At 39.4% G+C, this 26,114-nt stretch overlaps 1 protein-coding gene across 1 annotated transcript in view; it reads right to left on the bottom strand.

The window, feature by feature from the left end:
- Positions 1 to 10,872: 10,872 nt before the first annotated feature.
- LOC127567693 (receptor-type tyrosine-protein phosphatase F-like) overlaps positions 10,873 to 26,114 on the bottom strand; it is a 335,950-nt gene continuing 320,708 nt past the window's right edge. Inside the window, exons 29-33 of the mRNA XM_052010633.1 lie at positions 23,183 to 23,309; positions 22,403 to 22,528; positions 19,611 to 19,765; positions 18,963 to 19,098; positions 10,873 to 11,715 (exon numbers count right to left, since the gene is read on the bottom strand). Of these exons, the coding sequence (XP_051866593.1) occupies positions 11,647 to 11,715; positions 18,963 to 19,098; positions 19,611 to 19,765; positions 22,403 to 22,528; positions 23,183 to 23,309 (613 nt within the window). The 3' untranslated portion in view covers positions 10,873 to 11,646. The remainder of the gene's footprint in view (positions 11,716 to 18,962; positions 19,099 to 19,610; positions 19,766 to 22,402; positions 22,529 to 23,182; positions 23,310 to 26,114) is intronic.

The following is a 26,114-nucleotide window of genomic DNA, read 5'->3' as shown; positions in this document are numbered from 1 at the left end:
GGGTTAAATTTCAACTGCTGCATGATTCCACATTTCTCCAGTTTGTGCCATCTCAAGGGAAAGGTAGAAGAAGGAAAAGAGATTATAGGAAAGGCTCAGAGGATCAGAAAAGATTGAAGGGTAAGTAATCAGAATCACATGGCAGCCTGAATGTCTGAATTGTACTGTTCACAATCCCAGTGTCACATTTGACCATGACCAATCAGACTACTTATTTTCACCTCTGAGGCAATGCAGATTCTGCTTCTGCCTAAGTTTGTCTACTGCTAAACCCCTCATGGAGTCATACAGCATGGAACCCGGCCCTTCAGCCTTCAGAATGAATCAATGAGCATCTATTTACACTAATTCCATACTAATCCTATTTTTATTTTCCCCACATTCCCATAACCACCACCCCCGTCCCAGATTCTACCACTTACTGGGAGTAGTTTACAAAGTCCAATTAACCTGGTAACCCACTTGTCCTTGTCATATGGGGAATGCGTGTGGTTACAGGGAGACTGCATAAATTCCACAGAGACAGTACCAGAGGCTTGTATTGAACACAGGTGCTGGAACTGTGAGGCAAAAGTTCCACTCGCTGTGCCACTTCATTCTTGCATTTATTACCTCTAGTCTTGTCAATTCTAACAATCTTTGAAGCCTTCCCTTGTAATATTCTAGAAAAATGTTATCCAAAAATGTGGTGTCTGTGTCTGACCTGCAATAAGCCTCATTCTCCATCACCCCACAGTTTACTAAGTACTGTATATTGACTCTTTAAATATCCTTCAACTCTTATAGTCGTACTCTGTTTCTCATACTTATTCATGGTTTTGCCCTGTCCGAATACACAAGATCACAAGACAAAGGAGCAGAAATAGGCCATTCGGCCCATCGAGTCTGCTCCATGAGCTAAACTAAAAACTATTCCTATCTAGCCCCAAATTCTGGCCTTATCCCCATATCCCTTGATACCTTGACTAATTAGATACCTATCTATCTCCTATAATACTATTTTCTCTTCCAATTCTAGAGCCTTTAGGGCATCTGCTCTCCTATTTTGGTCTCATAATTATCCCTGACATTAATCATTCTTCCATTGGTTGCTATGTTTACAGCTGACAAGGCCCTTAGCTCAAACATCCCTCTAAACCTCTCTGCCTCACTCTCTCATCTTTTAACTTTTAAAAATCTCCCCTAGTATTTCCTCACGTCTCTTGGTATCAAATTTCATTTGTAATGGCTCCTAGTAAGTGTTCTGGAATGTTTTACAACTTCAGTGGCACTGTGTACAGACAAAATGTTGCAATGTGAGTATACTTCAACTTCAGAATACATTGAGGTGCGAGCAAGAAAGCTGATGAAAACTTCTTCAGCCTCTTGTGAAAAGCTAATGAACAGCCCTTCAGGAGGAAGTGGAATTACTAAAGGAGATTGGTTAGAAACAGAAGGGTAGAGGGATCGTGGATCCTTGATGCTCATGTATCTACTGTATAATTCTGCCAGTTTGCACTCTCGAAAGTTTTCCTGTTCTGAACAATTAATCAGTCATCTGAAACGTCAACATTATGGAAGCGTGCACATGAACAATTTGTTTGTGCCCCAACTGGGTACACCTTGAGCACCAATCAGTACTTGAATTTTCATTAGTTTCTATTTTAGGAGCTCCACTGCCTTTTGCACTTACCAAATTAAGTAAACATACGACTAACCCAATTGTTAAACATACAATACGAATATGGTTTCAATTTCGTAAATTTTTTGGATTGAATAAACTTAATCTATCAAATCCCATTCAATCTAATTTTTTCTTTCATCCACCCAGAGCTGACTCAGCTTTTTCCATATGGAAAAGGAAGGGAAAAGTATGTTTTCGGGATCTATTCATTGATAACTGTTTTTCATCTTTTGAACAATTGTCTAACAAATACAATTTGCCTAGATCACACTTTTTTCGATATTTGCAAATTAGAAATTTTTTAAAAGCTACTATACCCTCTTTTCCCACACCTTACAAAACTGAAATTACGGAAAAAATTTTTGGTTTTAATCCTTGTCAGAAGGGCTTGATAGCAATAAATTTATGATTTAATTATGAAAATTCATTCCGAACCACTGGACAAAATTAAGAATGAATGGGAAAGTGAACTCCAGACATCTTTACCTACAGAGACTTGGAAGAAAATTCTTCATTTAGTTAATACATCTTCAATGTGTGCCAGACATTCTTTGATACAGTTTAAGGTAGTTCACAGGACCCATATGTCAAAGGATAAGCTAGCTCATTTTTATCAACAATTAAATCCTATATGTGACAGATGTAAATCGAATGTGGCTTCTTTGACACATATGTTTTGGTCCTGTCCTCTTTTGGAAAAATATTGGAAAGATATTTTTAACATTATTTCAAATTGGTATTGGTATTGGTTTATTATTGTCACTTGTACCGAGGTACAGTGAAAAACTTGTCTTACAAACCGATCGTACAGGTCAATTCATTACACAGTGCAGTTACATCAAGTCTGTACAGAGTGCATTGATGTAGTACAGGTAAAAACAATAACAGTACAGAGTAAAGTGTCACAGCTACAGAGAGAGTGCAGTGCAATAAGGTGCAAGGTCACAACAAGGTAGATTGTGAGGTCATGAGGTCATAGGTCATAGTCCATCTCATTGTATAAGGGAACTGTTCAATAGTCTTATCACAGTGGGGTAGAAGTTGTCCTTAAGTCTGGTGGTACGTGCTCTCAGGCTCCTGTATCTTCTACCTGATGGAAGAGTAGAGAAGAGAGAATGTCCTGGGTGGGTGGGGTCTTTGATTATGCTGGCTGCTACACCAAGACAATGAGAGGTAAAGAGTCCAAGGAGGGTAGACTGGTGTCCGTGATGCGCTGGGCTGTGACCACAGCTCCCTGCAGCTTCTTGCAGTCTTGGGCAGAGCAGTTGCCATACCAAGCCATGATACATCCAGATAGGATGCTTTCTATGGTGCATCGGTAAAAGTTGGTGAGAGTCAAAGGGGACAAACCAAATTTCTTCAGCCTCCTGAGGAAGTAGAGGCATTGGTGAGCTTTCTTGGCCATGGCATCCAGGTGGTTTGTTCAGGACAGGTTGTTGGTGATGTTCACTCCCAGGAACTTGAAGCTGTCAACCCTCTCGACCTCAGCACCATTGATGTAGACGGGTGCATGTACACTGCCCCCTTTCCTGAAGTCAATGACCAGCTCTTTAGTTTTGTTGACATTGAGAGAAAGGTTGTTGTCATGACACCATTCCACTAAGCTTTCTATCTCCTTCCTGTACTCCGATTCATCACTGTTTGAGATATGGCCTACAACGGTGGTATCATCTGCAAACTTGTAGATGGAGTTAGAGCAGAATCTGGCCACACAGTCATGTGTGTATAGGGAGTAGAGTAGAGGGCTGAGGACGCAGCCTTGAGGTGCACCAGTGTTGAGAATAATCGTGCCGGAGGAATTGCTGCCTATCCTCACTGTTTGCAGTCTGTTAGAAAGTCAAGGATCCAGTTACAGAGGGAGGTGTTGAGTCCTAGGTCTTGGAGTTTGGTGACAAGCTTGCTTGGAATTATTGTATTGAAGGCAGAGCTGTAGTCAATAAACAATAGTCTAACGTAAGTGTCCTTACTGTCCAGATGCTCCAGAGCTGAGTGAAGGGCCAGGGAGATGTAGACCTGTTTCAGCGATAGGCGAATTGCAAGGGGTCCAGGTTGTCTGGTAGGCTGGAATTGATGTGTGCCATGACCAACCTTTCAAAGCACTTCATGATGGTGGATGTCAGAGCCACTGGTCGGTAGTCATTGAGGCATGTTACCTTGCTTTTCTTCGGTACCGGGATGATAGTGGTCTTCTTAAAACAGGAGGGAACCTGAGATTGAAGCAGGGAGAGGTTGAATATGTCCACAAATACTTCTGCCAGCTGAACAGCACAAGATCTGAGTACACGGCCAGGGACACCATCTGGGCCAAGTGCTTTCCTCGTGTTCACTCTCCGGAAGACTGATCTTACATCCTCCACTGTGATCACAGGTTCAGCTGCGTTGGTGGCTGTCAGGGTGGATGGTGACAATCCACTTCCCTTTTGTTCAAAATGCGCATAGAATGCATTAAGTTCATCAGGAAGGGATGCACTGTTGTTAGCTATGCAGCCTGACTTCGTCTTGTAGCCTATTATGGCATGTAAGCCCTGCCATAACTGGCGGCTGGTCAGGGACTCTATTTTGAGTTGGTATTGCCTCTTGGCATCCCTGATAGCTTTCCGAAGGTCATACCTCGATTTCTTGTACAGATCAGGATCACCAGATTTGTGTGCAGCAGACCTCTCCTTCAGTAGGGAGTGCTCTCCTGGTTCATCCATGGTTTCCTGTTTGGGAACACCCATATTGTCTTCTTTGGTACACTGTCCTCCACACACTTGCTGATAACGGCTGTGATGGTGGTGATCATCAAGGCTGGCAGCTGAGTCTTTGAACATGGTTCAGTCCACTGTCTCAAAGCAGTCACGGAGAAGCTCATCTGCTTCCTCAGACCAGCATTGTATTGAAGATTGATTTACAACCTCATCCTATCACTGCAATTTTTGGTTTACCAAGGATAGAATCTGGCCATCCATCTGCCTCCGCTAACCGTATGATTGTCTTTGTTACATTAATGGCCAAACAATCCATTTTGCTTAAATGGAAGGATCCAATACCCCCTACTACTTTTCAATGGTTCTCTCAAACTATATCATGTTTAAACTTGGAAAAAATTAGGAGTGGTACTATTGATCCTTCGCTTAAATTTGAGGAAGTTTGGAGTCCATTTATTCAATATTTTCACATGATATAGATCCCCTTATAATAACCTTTCAATTTAGAGGAACGGAGTTGACGACATAATATTGCTGTTTCTATTGAGAAATTTTAGTCCAGTTTTTTAAAAAAAATTTTTTTTCTTTAGCTTAGTTTGGTTTGATATATTGTTTATAATTTTTCTTATTGTTTTGGGGATTTTTTTCTTTCTTTTATATTTTATAATAAATCTTTCTCTCTTATATTATATTCATTCACTAACAGATCGTTGGATCTACAGATTTTTTTATACTTTATTGTTCTTTATGATTATCCATGTCATGATTGTTCTCCTGATCTCTTTGTATTACATGTATAAACATTGATATATTAATCTGTATTAATTTGAAAACTAATAAAAAGATTGAAAAAGAAAGAACAATTTGTTTGTTCACTTGTTGAAAATAGTTCCAAGTACCATTAGTTGATGTTTTAGGTTCCTCTAGTATTTGGCTGTTAAAGCAAAAAGAGCTGTCTGTCAAAGTTGTGCATCAACATAGTGCCCATAGTGAGACCTCATGGGTAGAGAACCAAGGAAGGGCATGGTAAAGTTAGAAGAAAGGAGGTGAGGGTGAGCTTAAAAATAAATGGGGTGCATTTGAGATCATAAGTTTATTAAGTGAATGAAAATCTAAGTGGGATTCACTGCATTCACTTTTGCCACCATTTTCCACTAGTATGGCTGTGTCTTTTTAGGCCCATTCACAAATGGTTCAAGTTCCACAAGGGTTCCTGAAGCAGGTTTAAACTTAGACTTCCTGTACTCAAGTACTGCACCAGAATGTGGTTTTTTTGTCCTTTTGCTTTATGAGTGTGCATTCAAATGCCTTTTTCATTTTCTTCCCTGGTGGTTGATGCTCATGTTGAGCCAAAGAATCCAATGTAATAAACTTTATACATCAATCAACTAAAATGCGAGTCTACAGACAAACCACTGATGTTATCAAGCATTTGGGGTCATCACAATGGAAACTGATCTAACCTCGACATATGTTCACATGTAATTCTACTTGGTTGTATTAAGCAATAGGAGTAGTGTGTATTTCCAGTTGGTTCAGATTATGCCTCATCCATAATCATTCTTTAATCCTTCATTGGAAAATTCTCCTTTGTGTGACGGAACTTGTTCTTGCATTGAACATCCTCTCCTTCAACTTCACTCACTTTCTCCAAGTCAACAGTGTAGCTATGGGAACTTGCAATGCCTATCCTTGGATTCATGGTTCCTGTTTCAATCCTATTGAGGGTCCCCTCAGTTTCATGACTGTTCTGATGCTGCTTCCTGCACTCATATAGAAATAACACATTTCCTTCTGCTGCCAACTTCCACCCAGCTCACACTTTCACACAGTCCATTATCAATGCATATTTGTTATTAACCTGTCCACTAAGCTGGACATCTCTACTTCCACCATAGTGGACAGGTAAATTAACAATATGAGCATATTGACCCCTCCCCCCCAGAACTACCTTGACTACACCCCTCCCACTCTATTTCCTGTAAGCACCATTCCATTTTTCCAATTTCTTCATCCCCATCATAACCTGCTCTTGTGATAGGACTTTCCACACCAGTGCCTTTAGATTTCTTCCCTTTCCCTTAACTTTGCCATTATTTAGAGGTTATTTTCCTTTATTTCCTGCAGTTATTCATCAATCACTCTTCTTCCAGCAGGAACAAGGATAGGGTTTCCCTGGTCCTTACCTTCTACCCCACGAGCCTCCATGTTGAATGGATGGATCACCTTCCATAATTTTCACCACCTCAAATGGATTCCACCACCAGTCATACCTTGCCCTCCTTTTCACTTCTGTCATTCAGAAGTGACCATTCCCTCTGTGACTGCCTAGTCTATACCTGCATCTCCACCAGCCACTCCCCTTCTCAGGGCACGTTCCCATGCAAGCATGAGGAGTGCACCACCAGCCCTTTTATCCCTTCCCTTCCCACCAGCCAGGGACCCAAACAGTCCTTCCAGGTGAAGCAGTGATTCACTTGCACTTTTTCCAGTTCAGTATATGGCACTTGTTACTCATGATATGGTCAACTCTACACTGGAGAAATACAGACTGAGTTATGACTTAGCACAGCACCTCCATTCAGTTCGCAAAGGTGCCCTAAGCTTCCAGTCACTTGACACTTTAATTCTCCACCCCTATCCCACTCTGACCTCTCTTGAGGAATGTCAGCTCATCTTTCCTCTGGCTACTTTGAATCCCTGGGTAATTTGAATTCCTTGGTACTTCACAATGAATCTAACATTTTCAGGTAACCAATCCATTTTTGTTTCTCCACAGATGTAGCTCTACCTTTCCATATCATTATTTTTTTTCCACTTCTCCGTCTCCAAACTCTGACGCTGACCTCACCAGCCTGAGTGAGACTCAATGGGAGGCAGCTAGCCAGCTCAAAGAAGGAGGCTGTTTGAAAAAAAATGGAAGATGAACTCCACCTTTGTGGAGTGGGTTCTGACCTCAAGAATGAGTGAGTCTGGAGTCTCAGTGTCTTCCCCTGTGGGATAAGTGAACATCCCATGACAGTCTGGCTGACTCCAAATGGGACCAGCGTGCTATGTATATCAGTGCATACATCACAACACTGGAAATTATAGATGAGGTTAAGGAGAACTTCTACTCCCATCTGGAAACATCCCTGACCCATACCTCAGAGGAAGACAATCTGATGCTCCTTGGTGACTTTATTGTCAATGTAGGAAAGGACTCTTATCTTCTGGAAAGATGTGATTGGCAAAGGATGGGGGGAGGGGAGGCAGGGAAGATTAATTCCAACAGAGTTATCTTCTTGGCAAATACTTGCAACATGGTCTTGTCAAAGAGACAAGTGCAAGATCTGATGGTGTCAGTGTCCTGACCTAGGTACAGGCGCCTATTATGTCATTCTCTGAGCAAAAGAATGCAGTGTATCAAACAATCTGCTGGAGGAACTCAGCAGATCGAGCAGTTTGACCTACTGAGTTTCTCCAGCAGATTGCTTGTTGCTCCAGATTCCAGCATCTGCAGTCTCATATCTCCAAGAGAATGCAATGTCTGCATCACCTGTTCAATGATGGGAATAAACCATGCTGTTATTTCCATCACTCTGGCCCCAAAGGCAGCCGCAGAAATGATAATGCAGGCATATCGATGTTGAAGGTCTCATGGACCATGCTAAGGTAGCTCCTCAGCTCCTGTGGAGTCTTCAGATACCACATTGGTCTTATCAAGCACCTCACAACCCACAGAACTGTAGTGGAAGCAAGTCATTCTCTGTTGGCGGCATCCCATCGTCCCTTCAAGAGAATTGGAGTAATATCAGACAATACCCAGTTAACCTGATGATTTTTCTGCTGGAAACTATTTATTGATAAATTGTGTTCCAACATAATCAGCCCTGATGTTGACATTCGTTCAATGGGTTTTTCAGCTGGTGGGTGATATTGCCGAGTCTTGGGACACAGCTCTGGAAAATACAACGTGGACAGGATGATTATGAGCAAAATATACTTTCAAAATAAATGAAAGATTATGCGATTCTTCACTGTAACCTGTTCCTTGTTGAAAGGCTATTGTTTCTGTCTAAATTCAACAAGGAGCATTGGCCTGAAAAGCAAGGAGTCCTTAATTGGAGGACGAACTACAGCAGGTCCTGTGGAGTGACAGGTCACCAAGTAGATTGGATTCACACCATCCACTGGTGACACACTAAAAAAAGTTAACAGAATTCTGAGCAAGTACTTTGCCTAGAATCAATCAAGCTAGGTTTTACGCCTGTCATATGGAGGACATTAACAGAATAGAAATTATAAATGTAACTAAAGCCATACTACCTTGATAATCATATGCATTTAAGCAGGCCTATTCCTGTGGCCTAATGTTTTATGGTGCTTTTCAGTGCTCTACTGAATGAAACAGACCAGCAAGCTCCAGATTTCATTCTCAGTCTTTGCTTTGTTAGATTCTATCATTTAGGAGTTATGATTTACTGCCCAAGTTATGGCTGAGGGCAAGGAGGAAAACTAACACCCAACTCTCCACCTGTGACTCTTCGAATGCTGTTGGGCAATAGAATAGAATGGTCTTGGTTATTAAGAGGATATGGCCTAGATTTTCTTGAGGGTGACCTGCTGCCTGTATTCACCATTTGCATTTCCCACCATCTTGATTTGCTTTGAATCTGGAAGGCTAACATCCCTGGTCAAGACAGTCCTGAAGTAAAGGGACCTTGTGCAGCAGCAGGGTTCCAGTTATGTAATGGGATGACTTGGTGGGCCAGAACAAACCTTGGTCATAAATCATTTCTGGAAAGCTTTGACAGATGACAAAGTAATGCCCCCCACTTTCTGTGTGCCAAAATTATTATGGATAATCAATACTTCTGAATATCCAACATCCAGAAACTTTAAAAAAGACATTATTTTTTAAAAATATTAAAATTCTGAAAAACTAAAATCAACCAAGACACAATTCATTAAAAGTTATACACAAATAATTAATTTAAAAAATCTTACCTTTCTTTCCTGCAACAGTATAATTTAATATTGAAGTAAATCGGCTCTTGGATCTTGTCCCGGGTATAATCTATTATAGGATCCAAAAGCAGATTCCACTGTGTAAATGCTGGTGAAACTGTTAAGTGGAGCTTGGCCAGCAGTTTTAGGAGTGCTGCATTCATGAGTATAGGCTTGCAGTTAACTGTCAGGATTTATCAGGTAAATCTGGGCCATTGTCAAAAAGCTAATTGCTACTCATTGCTTTGAGCAAGCAAATATAAAAATGGAACCATGGGCAAGATATAGGGAGTGCTGTCAGAACCTGGATCTGTATCACAGAAATACACAACAGGGAGAAATTCATTTTTGGTCATCAGTGCTGAATGGGTGTGAGAGCATTGGTTGATAGTTTTGCTCACCTCCCCACAAGTGTTTCCATAGACTTTAATGCAAGCGACTTTTGGGGAGTACAATGAGCAGTTAATACTCTTGCACCAGTTTATTGCTTGCAATTGTTCCTCCCGTGGATTCCAAAGAGAGGTGGAAAGTAAAGTGTAAAACTGGGTGTGATAAGTCAAGTTTTTGTGAGATGATAACTCAAATAAATTGGGAGGGGGCGAGTTGGGGTGTTCATGCATCTTTGATTGGTAATGTGGCTGACAGACGATTTCCCTCAAGAACTTGGCACATGACTTGAATGACATGGATTTTAGCTCCACATGATGGGGTGTGACAATTTTACTTTCAGTGAAGTCAATAATCTGTATGAATTGTGTTATTATAATAATCCACCTGGAAATCAATTTGCCTCCCCAAATTTTTCTTCATATATTACTTTACTATGTCTTCATTAGCAGTGGTCTTTTGTTCTACTCTAACTGTTCTTGATAAATATGTATTTTACTCTGCATAAAGACCAAAATATTGGATTAATGATCATTTAATTTTAATTTCCAAGAGTGGAAAAATAAGTAAAAAATCCCCAATGAAACCACATTGTATAAAACCCGATTACTGAACTTTATTAACATCAAGACTCTTCCAATGATGATATCATTTATCAACAAATAGAAAACAGACTGTGTATACAACAGAGTAACCCCTACAGCACTATGCATACACAAGGTAAAAATGAACTTGTTCCAAACAATTTAATCCCTTCAAATCAGGTTACGGTCAATATCATTCTGACTGATTGATTATATTTGGCATTCATCTACCACCTTTCCCTATTCCACACGCAGTCTCCCTACTGCATCAGCTCCATAGATTACAGAAGATTAAACCATCACAGAACATCAACCCTCCATAATAGCTCACTGGAAAGTTCAAGCTAGTTGTAAGCAGTCTTGACTCCCACGGAATAATCAATGTGAAACAGAGACCGATTGATCTGCTTGATGAGGAATAAGGGTTGTTGTCCCCAGCTCTTCTCTGGGTAGGTGATCGGAGGTTTGTAGCAAGGTGCGTTGTAGTGTTTACATCAAATTGGTTGAGATCCAGTTTAAATTCATCTCCAACAGATTGAACAGAATATTAGGTATTGAGTGTTTTTCTAACTTTTTTATTTTTTTAAAACAAGGAAAGGATCAAATCGGTCATTTTAAGAAACTGTACAAAACCAAAATGTATCCTTGTTTTTTTTTATTAAATTCATCTAACAGCACCAGGCTCCTGCTTTATTCAATATTAATAGTTTGTATTGTACGATATCTGAAGAGAAGACACTTTCATATAAGAGATTAAACTTCTGGTTGATTTGTCTATCCCTAGTAGAAGATCAGCAGCTATAATCAGAACAGTGGTTAAGATTCCAGTCACCAGGATTAAATACAGAACTGCACTAAAATGGGCAGCTCTGTTGCAAACATAAGGTACTTTTAAATCAACAGAAAGAATATAAAAACTTAACTGATTACAAAATAAAAAGGCATTTACAACATAAGGGATTCAATTTTGCCAGAAAAAAATGACCAATTTTAATAAAAAGGTTTATAAAATTGTAAATGGCACCCCAGTTAAAACCCAAAAGTAAATTGATCCATTGTACTTGCACTAAAATTATAATCAAAATAGGGAATCTCATGCAGAATAGAAAGGATTTGAAATTTGTAAATAATTATCCCATTCATTTGGAATTAACGCAAGTCAACTTAGTTCCTGATCAGTCCAAGAATCATGATAGAATTTCTGAGTTGCTGATATCATTACATCTTTGACAACTCACTGTACAGGATAACTGAACAATGATTTGATATGATATGGCTCGAAAAATCATTTTCTGGGTCCTGAAAGTCACAAGTTCTGATTGGGTGCTAGAAGTTACGTTGCATAGTGATCAAAGCTTCCAAGGTACTCCAGTGCTGCTCGGTAACATAACTGGTACTGGTCCTGTGGAAAGATACAGAGCAATGTTCAGTGCAATATCTCCACGTATTACACTGTGCCAGCCAATAAAATTTTAATAGGAGAATTAAATATTTATGAAGATTAAACAGAATTCTATGAATTATATGGGATATTACTACATGTACCTTAATAAAATACAATGGATTTAAAATATGATGGTCAAACAGACTTCTAAAGAGACAAGAAAGTAATCTCCCATAATTCCTATTAATAAAGGACTGCTTTGTGGTCATAACATTAACTAAAATTCAATAATGAAACAGCACAGTCCTGTTGAATAAATATCCATTTGATGACTACCCTCCAAAACCTTCTCCAAGCTTCCAAGGAAACCGTAAAATGACCAGGTTCTACCATTTTGAAGCACAGAATAAATCAAAAGCTGAGTGAGTATCACAGATGCCAAATGTCCCTCAAAGTCAATTTTAATGTTGATTTTAAAAACCTAGTTTTTTGTGGGAGCTTTTCTGTTTAATTGTAAATATTTTTAGCACAATAAAAGGAACCAAGGTGAGCAAAAGATGCTCAACTGTCTGTCCACATCTTTCATGTCTACATTTCTGTGGAAATGTGTAACAGATATATAGTAACAGCCTTTTATTACTCCTACCAAAATTATACTTTTCAGTACACGCTGCGAGTAACTGCACATAGTATAACCATTTTCTCAATACGGCTACTGTGATCATTGAGGCTCTTTAACATGCAAGAGAACACCGGGAATATAAGCTGAAGTAGGCCATTTGGCCCCTCTTGTCTGCTCCATCTTTCAATAGGATCGGGGTGATCTTTATCTCAGCACCACTTTCCAGCACTAATCCTATATCCTTCAATAAACATAAACATATAGATCTTTGTCTTGAACAGACTCAGCAACATAGTCTCTGCAGCTACAGCTCTCCTGGATAGAGAACTCTAAATATTTCCTGCCCTCTGGTTGAATAAATTTCTTCTCAACTCAGTCCTGAGCCCTGTGAAGTCCTTTAAGAATTTTGCTTGTTTCAACAAATTATCTCTCATTCTTCTAGGCTCAGGAGAGAATATGACCAGTCTGCCTGAGCTCTCTGTATAAACCACCATTCTAGAAATCAATCTGGTACAAAAGGCATTTCCTCCTTTAGGTGGAGAAGCCATTTCCGAACCCATTCTTCCAGGTGTGGTCTCACCAAGGCCCTATGTAATTCCAGTAAGATATTTTTACTCTTGTACTCAAATCCACTTGAAATATAGGCTGTACCTGTACATTAACCTTCAGTGATCAGTGACACCCATGTCCTTCTGTATACCAACATCTTTCAACCCCACTCCATCCAAAAAGGGTGACTTTATTCTATTTCCATCTGCCATGTCCTCACTCATTCACTAAGCCCATCTATCTTTCCTAAATATCTCTCTGCATTTCCTGACAACCAACACTGACACCTCATTTTGTATTATCAATATATTACATATGGTCCATTCATCCAAATCATTGAGATACATTGTGAACAGCTGAAGCCCCAGCGATCCCATTCATTACAGCCTCCCTACCTGAAAAGTATCTGTTTATTCTGCTTCCTGTCTATTCTCAGTCCTCAATTAACCCTAATTACATCTGCTCTGATTTTTCTCGATGACCCCAGGTGTGGCATCTTAACAAAGTCAGCTTGACAGCATTGATTCTATATATTCCTTGATCCAAAAAAATTTGAAAAGGAGAAAAATGAGAAAGTATTTTGCAATGGGGGGTGGGGGTGGGGGTGGGTTATTGGGGAATGGTATTACAGGGACAAATGCCAGCACTGACATAGGCACTGGGAATCAAACAGGGATCAGATGGCTTCCTCATGTCTTCTAATTGCCCTGATTCTATAAAAATGATAAACTATTAATAGTCATAAAATGACTTTTCCTCCCAATTCTCACTTTTCCCTTGCAAGTTCCCCAATATACACCATCTGTTTCTCTTCTTTAGCTGCACACGTGGCTTTTCAGTTCACCCAGTTTCTCACACCTGCTGTTACAAAACAAGGAACAAATTCATGGGACTCAACATTTATAAAGCACAATGTTACATGGAGATGATAAGTGATTAGGAATGGGATAGGTTACTCTATATTTACCTATGGTTGCAATCACAACACTCAAAAGCACTATCCAAGGCAAAGCAGCTTGCTTGATCAGATGTCCATTCAATGCCAGAAATGAAGCAAGGAAAGGTACAATAAATGAGAGCATGTTTAAAGGTGTCAAGGAACAGGGGGACTTTGGAATGTGTTTACAGATCCTTAAAGGCAGCAGGAGAGGTTAACAAAGCAGTTCACAAGGTATAAGAAATACTATTCCTTGGTAAGTGAGGCAAATGATATAAGAAAAGGGAGATTATGCTCAAGCTGTGTACAGTGTTAGTTAGGCCTCAGCTTGAGTACTCTGTATAGTTCTGTAACCACATTTCAGAAAAGATGTAATTGCATTGGAGAGGGTACTGGGGAGATTAATGAAGATATTGCTGGGACTGGAAAACTGTGGTATGAGGAAATATTGGAAAAGCTAGGGTTGTTTTCTGAGGGAAGACTCAATTGAGGTGTAAAAACTAATGAGGGATCCAGACAAGGGCAAATAGCAGGGATCTATTTCTCTTAGCAGAATGGTCAAAAACTAAGGGGAATGAATGTAAAATACTTGGACTGGAGAGGATATGAGGAAAATCTTTCGAATGATGTTCATAGTTCTTAACTCAAAAACATTCCTTTTCCCTTTTCCCTGTGAGAATCCTCATGCTCCATCCCTCTGTTCCTTACATGCCCTATCCAATTTGTCACTATTTATGCATATTAAAGGTATGAGGTTCCATTTTCTCTTTGACTGCTGCTCTTCCCTCAGCAGCTCCAAGTTAATGAACTGGAGCACAGTGAGGGACTGTGACCATGGCAGGAAATTGAAAACACACAGATCTCTTGGAGCATTAGGTCGAGAATTTGGTTACCACCGAGAGGGTAGATCTCATTTAACATTAAGCTTTAACTTGCAGTATCTCTACATTTACAGTCAAAAGTTAACAAACTGCCTGCCAGTAACAGTCATTAGAGAATCATGTGGTTAGCAATAAGTGGTAATTACTTCAGTGGAGGCTTGTGTAATTTGAATGTGATTTAAAGGTGTGTACAAGGAAGTGAGTTCTGCTTGATGCATGGGGTGCCCAATTCATGAATCATCCAAAAGGGCAGCAAGTGCAGGCATCTACAGGGAATGTTGCACATTCTTGCAAACCTGTAATAATGGGAAATACAATATCTTGAAGGAATGTAGTTCAGAACATTTTGGACAAAGGAGAGGAAACAGTGCTCGAATTAGTTATGGTGGATTTGATAGAGGAACATACGAGTGTTTCTGCTTGGCAAATACTTTCCCTGGTGCTCAGGTAAGGGAGATCAGACAGAGGATGCAGAACATTATGTAAGGGTGGGGAGTGAAGAGTTGGGCATGATGGTATGGTGATATCATAGGGCGAGAATGTGTCAATGTTCAACACATCAGAATTCTAGGAGCTAGTGAGCAAGTTAAGAAAGACGAAGTAAAAATCTCTGGATTACTCCCAGTGCCACATGTCAGAGAAAGTAAAAACAAGAGGATGGGACAGATTAATGCATGGCTGAAGGCACGGTACAGGATTGGGACATCAGGAGCAGTTTTGGGGGACGACAAGTTGCAACATTCTGGCATGTGGTTCACTGTGCAATTGTGGGATATGTAAACTAGTTTGGCAGGGAGGGGCACCAACAGGTAGTATTAGTAAAGAAGAATAAGGTGCACTGAGGTTGGGAGTAGTCGACAGCATTAGATGGCAGTAGACTAAATTAAATTACTAGAAAGTCAAAGACAGGTTTGATGGGTCAGCTCATCTTTGACTTCTGTGCTTGTGTATTACAACACGAAAGTCAGACACAAGATAGAGGACTAACACTGGTGCATCCAAACTCCATCTCTGCTGCTGCTCTCAGCAGAGAGTCCAAGGGCAGATCACAAAACATACTGAGCAGGTGCACTTCACACCTGGCCTCTCAGCTTTATGTCAAGGTTGACTGCATGGGTCGCTGACTTTGAAAAGATAAGTTTGGGTCTTTTGAATTTTCACTTTATGTTTTCAATTTCTAGGACTTTAAGTAATTTTTAAATAAATTTATAATATAGTTTTAATATATTTTTAATTATTTATATTTATTTGAACCATTTTTATGTCTCCAATTATCAGAGACAGTTAAAAATAGTGCAAAGCCCACCTCAGCAATAGGGGGAGTGTGAGCCAGATGCTGGTCACAGACTTCTCTGCTTCAAAGGATGGCGACAGCAGTCAGGCATCCAGTTTGAATGGTCCTGCAGCACTGCAAAAGTGCAGCCGTGGGAAAATTGCTGGGGGAAGAACGAGTGGATTGCTGGATTGAGTGCAATCTAGTTTATTATGATGCTGGAAAGACAGGATGTCCTTGACGTACCAAGGACTGAATCCTTCTGGTTAGAGTAAGAAACAATTAGGTTGTCGCTTCTACAGGCTACCAAGTAGTGGTATAGAGATAGAGGAGCATATCTGCAGGGGTAACCACAGAGAGATGCAAGCATGATACAGTGACAATAATGGAAAACTTCATGGAAAGGGACATGGAAGATAGTGTTCAGGGATGGGTATGTAAATGATCTGTAACAAGTCAATATTAAGAAGGAAGAGATGTTTGGATGTTATGGGACAAATAAAGTTTTGAGATATCCCCAGGGCCAGATAAGATCTATCCTAGTTTGCTATGGGAAGCAATGGAGGACATAGCTGGGGTCCTGATGAAGATTTTTTTCATCTTTGTTAGCCATGGATGAGGTGCTGGAAGATGGGAGGATAGCTAATGTTGTTTCTTTATTTAATAAGGGCAGCAGGGATAAGCTAGGTAACTATAGGCTGATAATCCTTACGTTAGTGGTAGGGAAATTATCGGAGAAAATCCTAAGGGATATGATTTATATACATTTGAAAGGACAGGGACTGATCAGGGATAGTCAGCGTGACTTTGTGTGGGGGAAATCCTGCCTTACATACTTGATTGAATTTTTTGAAGAGGTGACCAAGAAGATTGATGAAGGCAGGATGGCAGACATTGTCTATGTGGACTTTAGTAAGGCGTTTAACAAGATCCCATATAGCGGCTGGTTCAGAAGGTTAAGTCGCATGAGATCCAAGGCGAGTTTGCTAATTGGATCCAAAACTGGTTCTGTTTGTTCCCCTTATCCTTCTATATTCCCTTTTCAAGCAACCAACCCCTTTTGAATGAATTTACAGATTCTGCATTCTGAGGGCATAACTAGAATTAAAATGAAATAAGTTTGTTCTAAATTTTATCAGGTAAATAGTTATTTGTAAAGGGTACTTTGTGAAAAATTCATTGCATATGGGAGGATTCCTTCCTGATATGATAATACAGTTATCTTTAAGAAACGAATAATCTTTCCACAGAAATGCTGGCAGTTCTGGGCTAGACAGCTGTTATCCGGCTTTTGTAATTATGAGAAATTTAGGACACATGGACAAATGGGGAAGCCCTGAACTTCAGTGTAACTGGTTAATGTGAATTTCCTGATTGCAATCTGACATTGGACTCCATGGAGCCCAGCAGTGGAGCACAAACTACTGCAGTTTCCCAGAACATGCTGGACAATCTGCCCACTGAACTTGCTTAGGTTAGACTGGGGCAGGTATAGGGACTCCATTCTTTTGAAGAGAGAAGAATGGCTGCAGGGCAGAAGGAAAAATATTAGATAACTTACATATATTTTTGATGTATAAGCATTTCTTGTGTTTGTGCTTTAAGATGAAAAGAATTATATTTATTAGTACTTATAAATTGTAACAGATCATGAATGTTGGTGAATATCGGAGACATGGAAGCTATTTTGACAGCTGTTTCAGTCTGTGGTATCCCAGCTCTTAAAGCACTTCAGTGGCGATTCATGATCAAAGACTCTGCTGGGCTTTGGCCATTGGGCAGGAGCTGATTTCCTAGAATTCACTGTAGAGGACCTGCTCAAGGTAAGAGGGACTTTATGGGTGGGCAAGCAGCAGGCTTGAGTGGCTTGCTGCTCAATAGAGGAATATATCCAGCATGTTGATACTGGATAAGTTTCAAGGAAAGGACATGATTCAATAATCGACACAGACTAAATATCAACTCTGCTCAACATCAATGATGAATCAAAGGATAACATTGGTCTTATGCTAGGAGAAAATGGATGGCCATTTTATACAGAATGCTGCTGGTATGGTTTTGTCTGTTTCCTGTAAAGGACCTGTGTACATCCCATTCCCTTTATCTGATAGGACAATGATCCTAATAAAGTCTAGCAACTGTACTTAACACAATTCAAGATATCAATGACATCACATTTTCCATTATCTAACAACCAGTTTACTGAATAAAATGATGATCTCAGCTGTATTCCCATCAATTTAACTTCACAATTTGTTTCTATTCATTCAGGGGAAGTGGGCTGAAGCAGCATTTAATTTCTCATCCTTAACTGCCCTTGAGAAGGTGGTGGTGAGCTGCCTTCTTGAACCGCTGCAGTCCTTGAGGGTGGGTATACCCACAATGCCGGATTTTGACTCTGCGACGGTGAAGGAAAGGCAATATATTTTCAAGATGTTGTGTGGCTTGGAGGGCAACTTCCAGCTGGTACTGCTCCCATGCTTTTGCTGCCCTTGTCTTTCCAGGCAGTAGAAGTCATGGGTTTGGAAGGTGCTGTCTTAGGAATCTTGGTGAGTTGCTGCAGTGAATCCTGTAAATACAAACTGCTGCTGCTGTCCATCAGTAGTGGAGTGAGTGAATGGTTGTGGATGGGGTGCCGATCAAGAGGATGGCTATTGTCCTGTATGGTGTCGAGCTTTATGAGCGTTGTTGAAGCTGCACTCAGCCATCTCATTCCTGACTTGAGCCTTGTATATGGTGAACGGGCTTTGGGGAGTTAGGAGGTGAGCTACTCACCACTAGAGTCTCAGCCTCTGACCTGCTTTTGTGGCCACATTGTGTCCATGGCTACTCCAGTTTGGTTTCAATGATAAACCCCAGAATATCAATAGTGGGGGATTCAGTGATGGTTATGCCATTGAATTAAATGGCAAGGTAGCAAAGTTGATACATTTAAAGCACCTGTTATTTTTAAAGTATTTATTTACATTGTGTACTTTTACTAGCAATGATTAAATACTCCACCTCTGTCTGAACCATGGCGGGCCGCTGTGTTCGTAAGGTCTTCACAGTTTGAAACATGTCTACAACTCCCTCATATCTCATCCGTTCCAGGACAATGCTCAGTGTAATGAATACTCCAGTTCGTCCAACACCAGCGCTACAACAGAGGAGAAACTTACTTCAGACTTCTACAAAGATGCACATTTCAGAGTTTTATTGAATTTTGTAATGTAAAATGATATCATGCACAAGTAACTTGGGATGTATGTGTCCTCAGTTGAAAAAATAGCAACACTTGGATTGGAAACAGTAAATTCAGATCACTCTACAATTGGACAAAGACAACATTTAAAAGACAACTTGGACAGGTACAGAGATAGGAAAGGTTTAGAGGGATGTGGGCCAAACACAGGTAAATGGGACTAGCTTAGATGCGCATCTTGGTTGGCATAGAGAAGTTGGACCTGTTTCCCTGCTGTATTACTCTGTGACTCTATGACTATATGTTCTGTCACAATTATTCTCCAAGATTTTCTGTGATTGCAGGGCATACCACTTAAAGAAAGTGCATGTAACAGGAATGGGAACATGTTCATTTACAGTAGACTTACTCACCTGTGCAATTAAATTGATCATTTATCTGAAAAGCACCAACTTGTTCACCCTTACCTGCAGTGCACAGTAATAGGTCCATCCTGTCCAAACTGTTCTTTCGTCTTGTGTACTTGACCAATAAAGTCAATGAATCCTTCTCCCGTTTTTGGCACTCCTTGCTCAGGCCAGTCAATGAAATGGAACTGTCGGATTGTTCGAGACTGTCCATCCTATGTTAAGAACAATGGTGTATATTTACAAATAATGTAAATGGAAACCAGGCCACATTTGAATTGCACTTGTGTTTAACATACAATGAGAATATCCAACAAGTTAATGGGTTTCCCCTCTCATAGATCAAGAAGGAAAGGAAGACTAAGATACTGTGAATCAGTACATTCAGTTACAATCTTTACACTCAACACCTTTTTGCAGGGTGCAGTGAAACAGAGAAAACACACATGAGGAAGAAGAAGTAAGTACAAACATTAACCTACCACCACATTGTACTTCCATATGATTGCAAATGCTATTCAAATAGAAAACTATTTTAAGCCTCCCTGAGGCAAGTTCACATAACAGTTGCTATGATCTTGGATTACAGAATCAAATTGCAGAGAAAGAGGCTGTTCCATGCTTCATGTACATGTTGGCTTTTTGATAGGTATATCTTCATGCAGTGCTAGTTCCCTGCTCTTTTACCAGAACCCTGCAAATTGTTCCCCTTCTGGATGTATAGATGTTCAAGATGTGTCATAGATACAGGGCTTAGAAATTCTTCAACATATAAAACCTGCAGTGCACCACGTGCATTGGAATTGTGAACCTGCGCCTTGCCTGGATGTCTGCGCACATACCACAGGCACTGAAGTGCACATACCAAAGCAGTGCACTTCAGTTTCTAATACAATTTCCTGCTAAGGTGAGGATTCTTAAAACAGTCCTCTATAGATCAACTAATGGGGTGAAACCCCTTTGGGTAGTTTTGCTCAAGGGGCAGCATTTGGCACCTCAACTGGCCCCAATCAATGACTCATTATGCTGCTGAAGTTGGACATCTGGTGTAAAGATTGTGGATCTGAAGCCCCCTTTAAAAACTTCCAGTGGGGCCAGCAATAAGGAACCTTCACTTCTTCAGTGCTCACTTCCAGACTCTATGGCCGAGTCACCGCTGTTGTATAAAGGGCCCTGCATTGTTTGCGATCCATGCACTTACAGAAGAAAAACGCAAGTATGATGTCAGTTATGTACTGCACACTGACTGCAAACACTCTACATATCCTATGGCCTCTAAACTGCACATATACGGTGTCCTACTGAGAGGACTGCACTACAATTTCTTAAAATAACTTTTTAAAGTAACTAAATTTCTTGAGAACAGTATTCTCAATTTTGTTTATTGACTGGATTTTAGAAAACTGATATTGTGTAGCACACAGAGATGTTACAAGGCGCAACAAAATTTCTTGGCCACAGGACGTACTGAGATGAATACTTGCATTTAGTCAAATATCTTTATATCTCTGATTCAAAATATATTTTGTTTTCAATTATTTTTTAAATAAACAAAAAAGAAAATCACAGTAAAAAATGGAGCCCATAAAACACTGGTACTAGAAATGTACTTGGTTTTAATTTTTAAATCACCAAATATCAAGAAAACAAGTTACAGAACTAATACTTCACCACTGTGCTAAATGTCAACCAATTATTTGCACCAAGCACTAATTTTGATGTCAATGCCATTTGAAAAGGAATATAAGTTGCCATGGTCACATGATACTGTCAAACTATTTTAGAAAAAAAATTATGGTCATCATTTGTGAATGGTCTGCATGCTGTAAAATGTTGACAGCTAAAGTTAAAGTTTCAAAAATACATTATCACCATAGGATTGAGAAACAAATACTTTTAACTGCTGACTGCAATAGGAAGGTCTGTGCAAAAATGTGATATTTTGTCCTTGGATGCAGTGCACTAGTTGAATAAAGTAAACTTAATGCAACAAAAAGCAAAATACCAGATTAGAAAATAAACCAGAAAAGATGACAAAGACTTCAGCTTTGCTCACAGATTGACCTGCTGAGTAAGTTTTCAGCCCTTCTGGTCAAGAATAACTACAGTGGTTATCAAGGCTCTCCAATGTGCATCCCATGTGACATCAACACATTTTGAACCTAACTTTGGTGAGAAAACCCTGGGACACTTTGAAGATATGTCCCTCAAATTTGGAGGCAATCACATTTGCTGCATCCAAAAAAAAAGGCACTGCAGTAAAAATGGGGAAAAACGGATTTTGAAGGTCAATGCATTTATTATAGGCAGCACTTCACTGCAATAAAGTTAAGAAAATTCAAAAACACGTTGACGAGATTTTCTTTCATAAATGACACATGGACTGTAAACATTTCTGTCTTGTTTTTACAACCTATCGTAACTGATTGACCAATAGCGCAAATGACCTTTAAACTTCTTCCATGGTGTTGAAACTGGGAGACATAGGTTCAGCTTCCTTATCTGTTATCTCTGTACAAAACATTGCATCTTAGCAAGGGGGCAATTCATCTTTATCATTGGTTAGAAGGTAAAAGAAACAGTGATTTTCATTTTCTTACCTGTTCTCTCCTATATGAAAACCATTAGTTCTCCACTTGGTATTAAATTGCGACTTTATGGTTGAGATTAGAAACTCACTCTAAGGAATGTTAGGCATAAGACCACAACCAACTCTACGCTACAGTGAATTCAGAAAGTACCAGTATATAATAATCTATACTAACATAATACATAATGCAAATGGCAGAATAAGCCTCATTATTATAGCATATGCACAAAAGAATTTTAACATGGCTACAGTTCATCCTTACCCTGGCATCTGTTACTTTGAACTCCCGCAGGATATACTGTGGCATGCTATATTCTGCCATTGGATCTACCACAAAGTATTGATACCGGGCAGAACGCTCTGCTGGCCAGTACTGGTGGCACTTTTCCTAGTGACAACAAAACAACAGATCAGCAACACCTAGCACAATGCACAGGATGCTCCCTATGTACATCACCTTTAAATAAATTGTTTTCAAGCAAGTGACATTCCACATCTCATTTACTGATCTTAAAGCTGTAGTTAACATTTCATATTTTGGTTGACTCAGTGGTGTGTCAGATTCAGTGAAGCGTTACACTACTTCAATATCTTTCTGAGATAAACAACCCGTCTTTGCAAGTATTTGAAAAAAGGGCGCAAGTAATTTGCATCTTTGTTTGGAATAAACTATTTTAAGAAAATCATCACATTCACATTGCAGTGAGGCCACAATAACATTCTAGTTACTAAAACAATTGGAACTGATGCTGTGCAAAAGTCAACTGATCTGGAGAATAGCTACAAATAAAAACAATAACTGCACAAAGTCTACTAGTATGGCCATAAATAATTGGTGTCAGTTTCTCATTATTCCTCTAAAGTTTCAAACTTCTTCCAACAGGCACTATATCTTTAAGTTATGAGGACGAAATTTAATCAGGTTGTCAATCCAGGGTGAATGTAAATGTTAGTACCCTTGGCTATTAACCATCAAATGGACAGCAAACTATCTCCCTTGTTGTTTGTACAGTTGGGTATACAATTGATGAACATTACTTACTCGACCCATTTCTCGCAATTTGGTGAGCATTACTACGATCGTGGAATTGTGCTCCCATAGCATACGCCAGAAATCTTCTGTGGTCTCTGCCAGAGGTCCCTGTGTGGCAATGTAGGCCTTCTGCTGCCTGTTTATTGAGGAAACAGAGCAGTTAAAAACATGTGACACATAATTTTCATCCCATTGAACAATGAAGTAAGAAGTTTGCTCCTACTCCAAGCATATTATTCCAATTTCGCCACAGTATAGTTCCAAGTCTCAGGGTGTGACTTAACTGCTTACTTTTAATTCATTGTTGTAGCAACCCATGCAATGATCCTTAGAGCATGGAAAGCTCTTATTTTCATGCAGGGCCTTGCTATGGAAAATCTCCCCTGCTGTTTTCACAAATTTCTGCTGAAGAGTTTGTTTGAGCTAAATCTGAACCATCTTACTGAGGTCAGTGGTAAGCTGACATTGGTTGCTGCTGAATGCAAGATTTGTCCCACTATCTCCTGGAAAAGTTTAACACAAATCCAGCAGAAAAATTAACCTACCAGCAGTAAGAATGAAACAAGCCTACAATTTCAAGGTATAAATATCAGAAAGGGCACCTCCTTTTCCACTAAAAGCACTGAATGGGTGCCTGGGGCAGAGTGCTCAGAAACACTGGCACGTTTTGCTCATATAATTTTAGATTAAAATGCTTGTAACGTAACATTTTGTATGCATTGCATGATTTTTCAAAATATATCCCCATTAATCTAAAATGTAAAACTGCTCAGAAATGTTGTGGTAATCATTCTCGTGCTAAAGACATTTATTTGACAACAGGTTAAATGTGTCTCTTATTAATATGAACTTATATTCTTCTTCTTCTCTGCCTATTTTGAAGTAATTTTCTACATCTAAGCAAACCAAACTGTTTACCATTTAATACATCTCTGTTAGGTCATTTCTCATAAACCTTCAAGCTGTTATCTGTTCTTTCTATATCTCTCTATCTTGAGAACCTGAATTCTTCACTTTGTAGCCAAAACTGAATACATTTTTCAGGATCTTATCTGCCCAAAGCACAGTAAGCATTTGAACATGACTTCCTTTGATGTGTATGCCATTACTCCGGCCACACAGCTCAGTCTTCAATTTGCTTTACTGATCGTTGTTCTGAATTGGTTGGAAAACTGAATGTCACTTCATTGACCTATGTATGTGTATGCCCTTGCTCGTCTGACATCATTCTATCCACTTACATTTTTTAAACCAGCTTATTCTGCCACTAGTTCCTAAATTGCCTTCTCTCAATCAACTACTTTTCACATTTAGTGTCAAATGTAAATTGGACCAATGCACTGCGTTTGAAGCCATTGAAGTAAATTAAAAACAATGGGGACATCAAAAGTTGGCCATGGCGCACTGTGCGCTGCACTCTTAAGTACAAATCTGACAGGACTTCAAGTTTATGCCATTTTATGATTTAAAATCTGTTTCCAAATTTTACCCTCAACTAAACTTGAGCTCTTAAATGGATTTTTGGTGATCTTGTATTTTAGAAGTCAAGGTGCTAGATCACAGAACTTTACACTCTTTCCATGAAAAACATATCGGAAGGTCAGAAAAAGAAATGATGATAAGTTTAAATGGTTGAACTTCATGCATTATTCCACCAGATGGTGGTAGAACTCCACTAAAAGCACTGGTATCTGCCCAACCTCCATTTTAGCAAAAATTCTCCTTGTTAATCATCCATAATTATCTGCTTTATTAAGTAGGTATTTCAAATTATCATGTCTTTATATAATCGAAATAATTAAAAAAGTTGTGACACACCTGATATCTGTTAAAGTTGCAGCAAAGACTGAGATATCGGACTAGTTTACAACAGAAATTAAAATTTATTTCGAACTAACTTTGCATTTGGGACCTAAAACTCCACCATTTATATTCAATTATAAAATGTGGTGTGCCCATTACAGATGGCCAGGTAATTGGTTAGTCTAAAGCATCTGGGGAAAGAACCACATTGTTGCAGAGTGTCAGAATCCTAGCTGGTGGTAAAATGTAAACATTTCAAGCAGCAAGGCACCTAGAATAGAACTCTCAGTTGGCATGTTTTCTTTGTCAAACTATCTGCCCATGAATAACACTTGGATGAATGCTTCTCCTTATTTATTGCATTGTGGACTCCTGTGGTTTTGCAAATGTGTAAATATTCCCAGTACAACAGTATTGATCTCCACAGAACTGGGATTGCTACATAAGTAAAACTAACATATAAAACTTGATCTGACAATATATATTGTACAATATTTCTACATTATTAGAGTTGGGTTTCTTCTGTTCCTATCAATATACATTTACACTGAAGTAAAGGTAATCGATGTAATGTCCTAAGTTGTACCTCTGTAGAATCCTGATGTTCAAAATAAAAAGCATTATCTCTGAGGCAGGACTTGAACCCTCAACCTTCTGACAAAGAGGTGAGAATGCTACCAACCCAGTCACATCATATATTGGTATAATTCTGGCACAATCAACATTTTCATGGCCTTGAAATAGAGTGTTTTTACCTATTCAGAACACTAAAGTCTAAAATGAGGGATTTCAGCTACTAAATTAGACTAGAGAAACTGGGGTTAGTCTCCTAGGAGGAATGACTGAGAGGACATGTGTTATATCAAGATGATTTTAGATAGTGCAAACAGAAGGAAATTGTTTCAACAGCGGCTGGTTCAAGGGCACCAATATAATGTTTTGGGTGGAATATTTTTGATACTAAAGTTATATGAGAGCTGGAACTTTCTGTGGGTAAATGATGGAAACCGTCAATCAGCTTCAAAAAGGAATTGGTGCTTGTAGAAAAATAATTTACATGTCTATGGGGAAGGAGTGAGGAATGGGACTGACAGGATTTCTCCACAGTGAACTGTCATGGATCTGATGGACTAAATGG

Source organism: Pristis pectinata, chromosome 3 (genome assembly GCF_009764475.1).
Source record: "Pristis pectinata isolate sPriPec2 chromosome 3, sPriPec2.1.pri, whole genome shotgun sequence".
Taxonomy (NCBI): Eukaryota; Metazoa; Chordata; class Chondrichthyes; order Rhinopristiformes; family Pristidae; genus Pristis; species Pristis pectinata.
The sequence above is the reverse complement of the archived record's forward strand: the minus strand, read 5'-3'. Positions and strand labels throughout refer to the sequence as shown.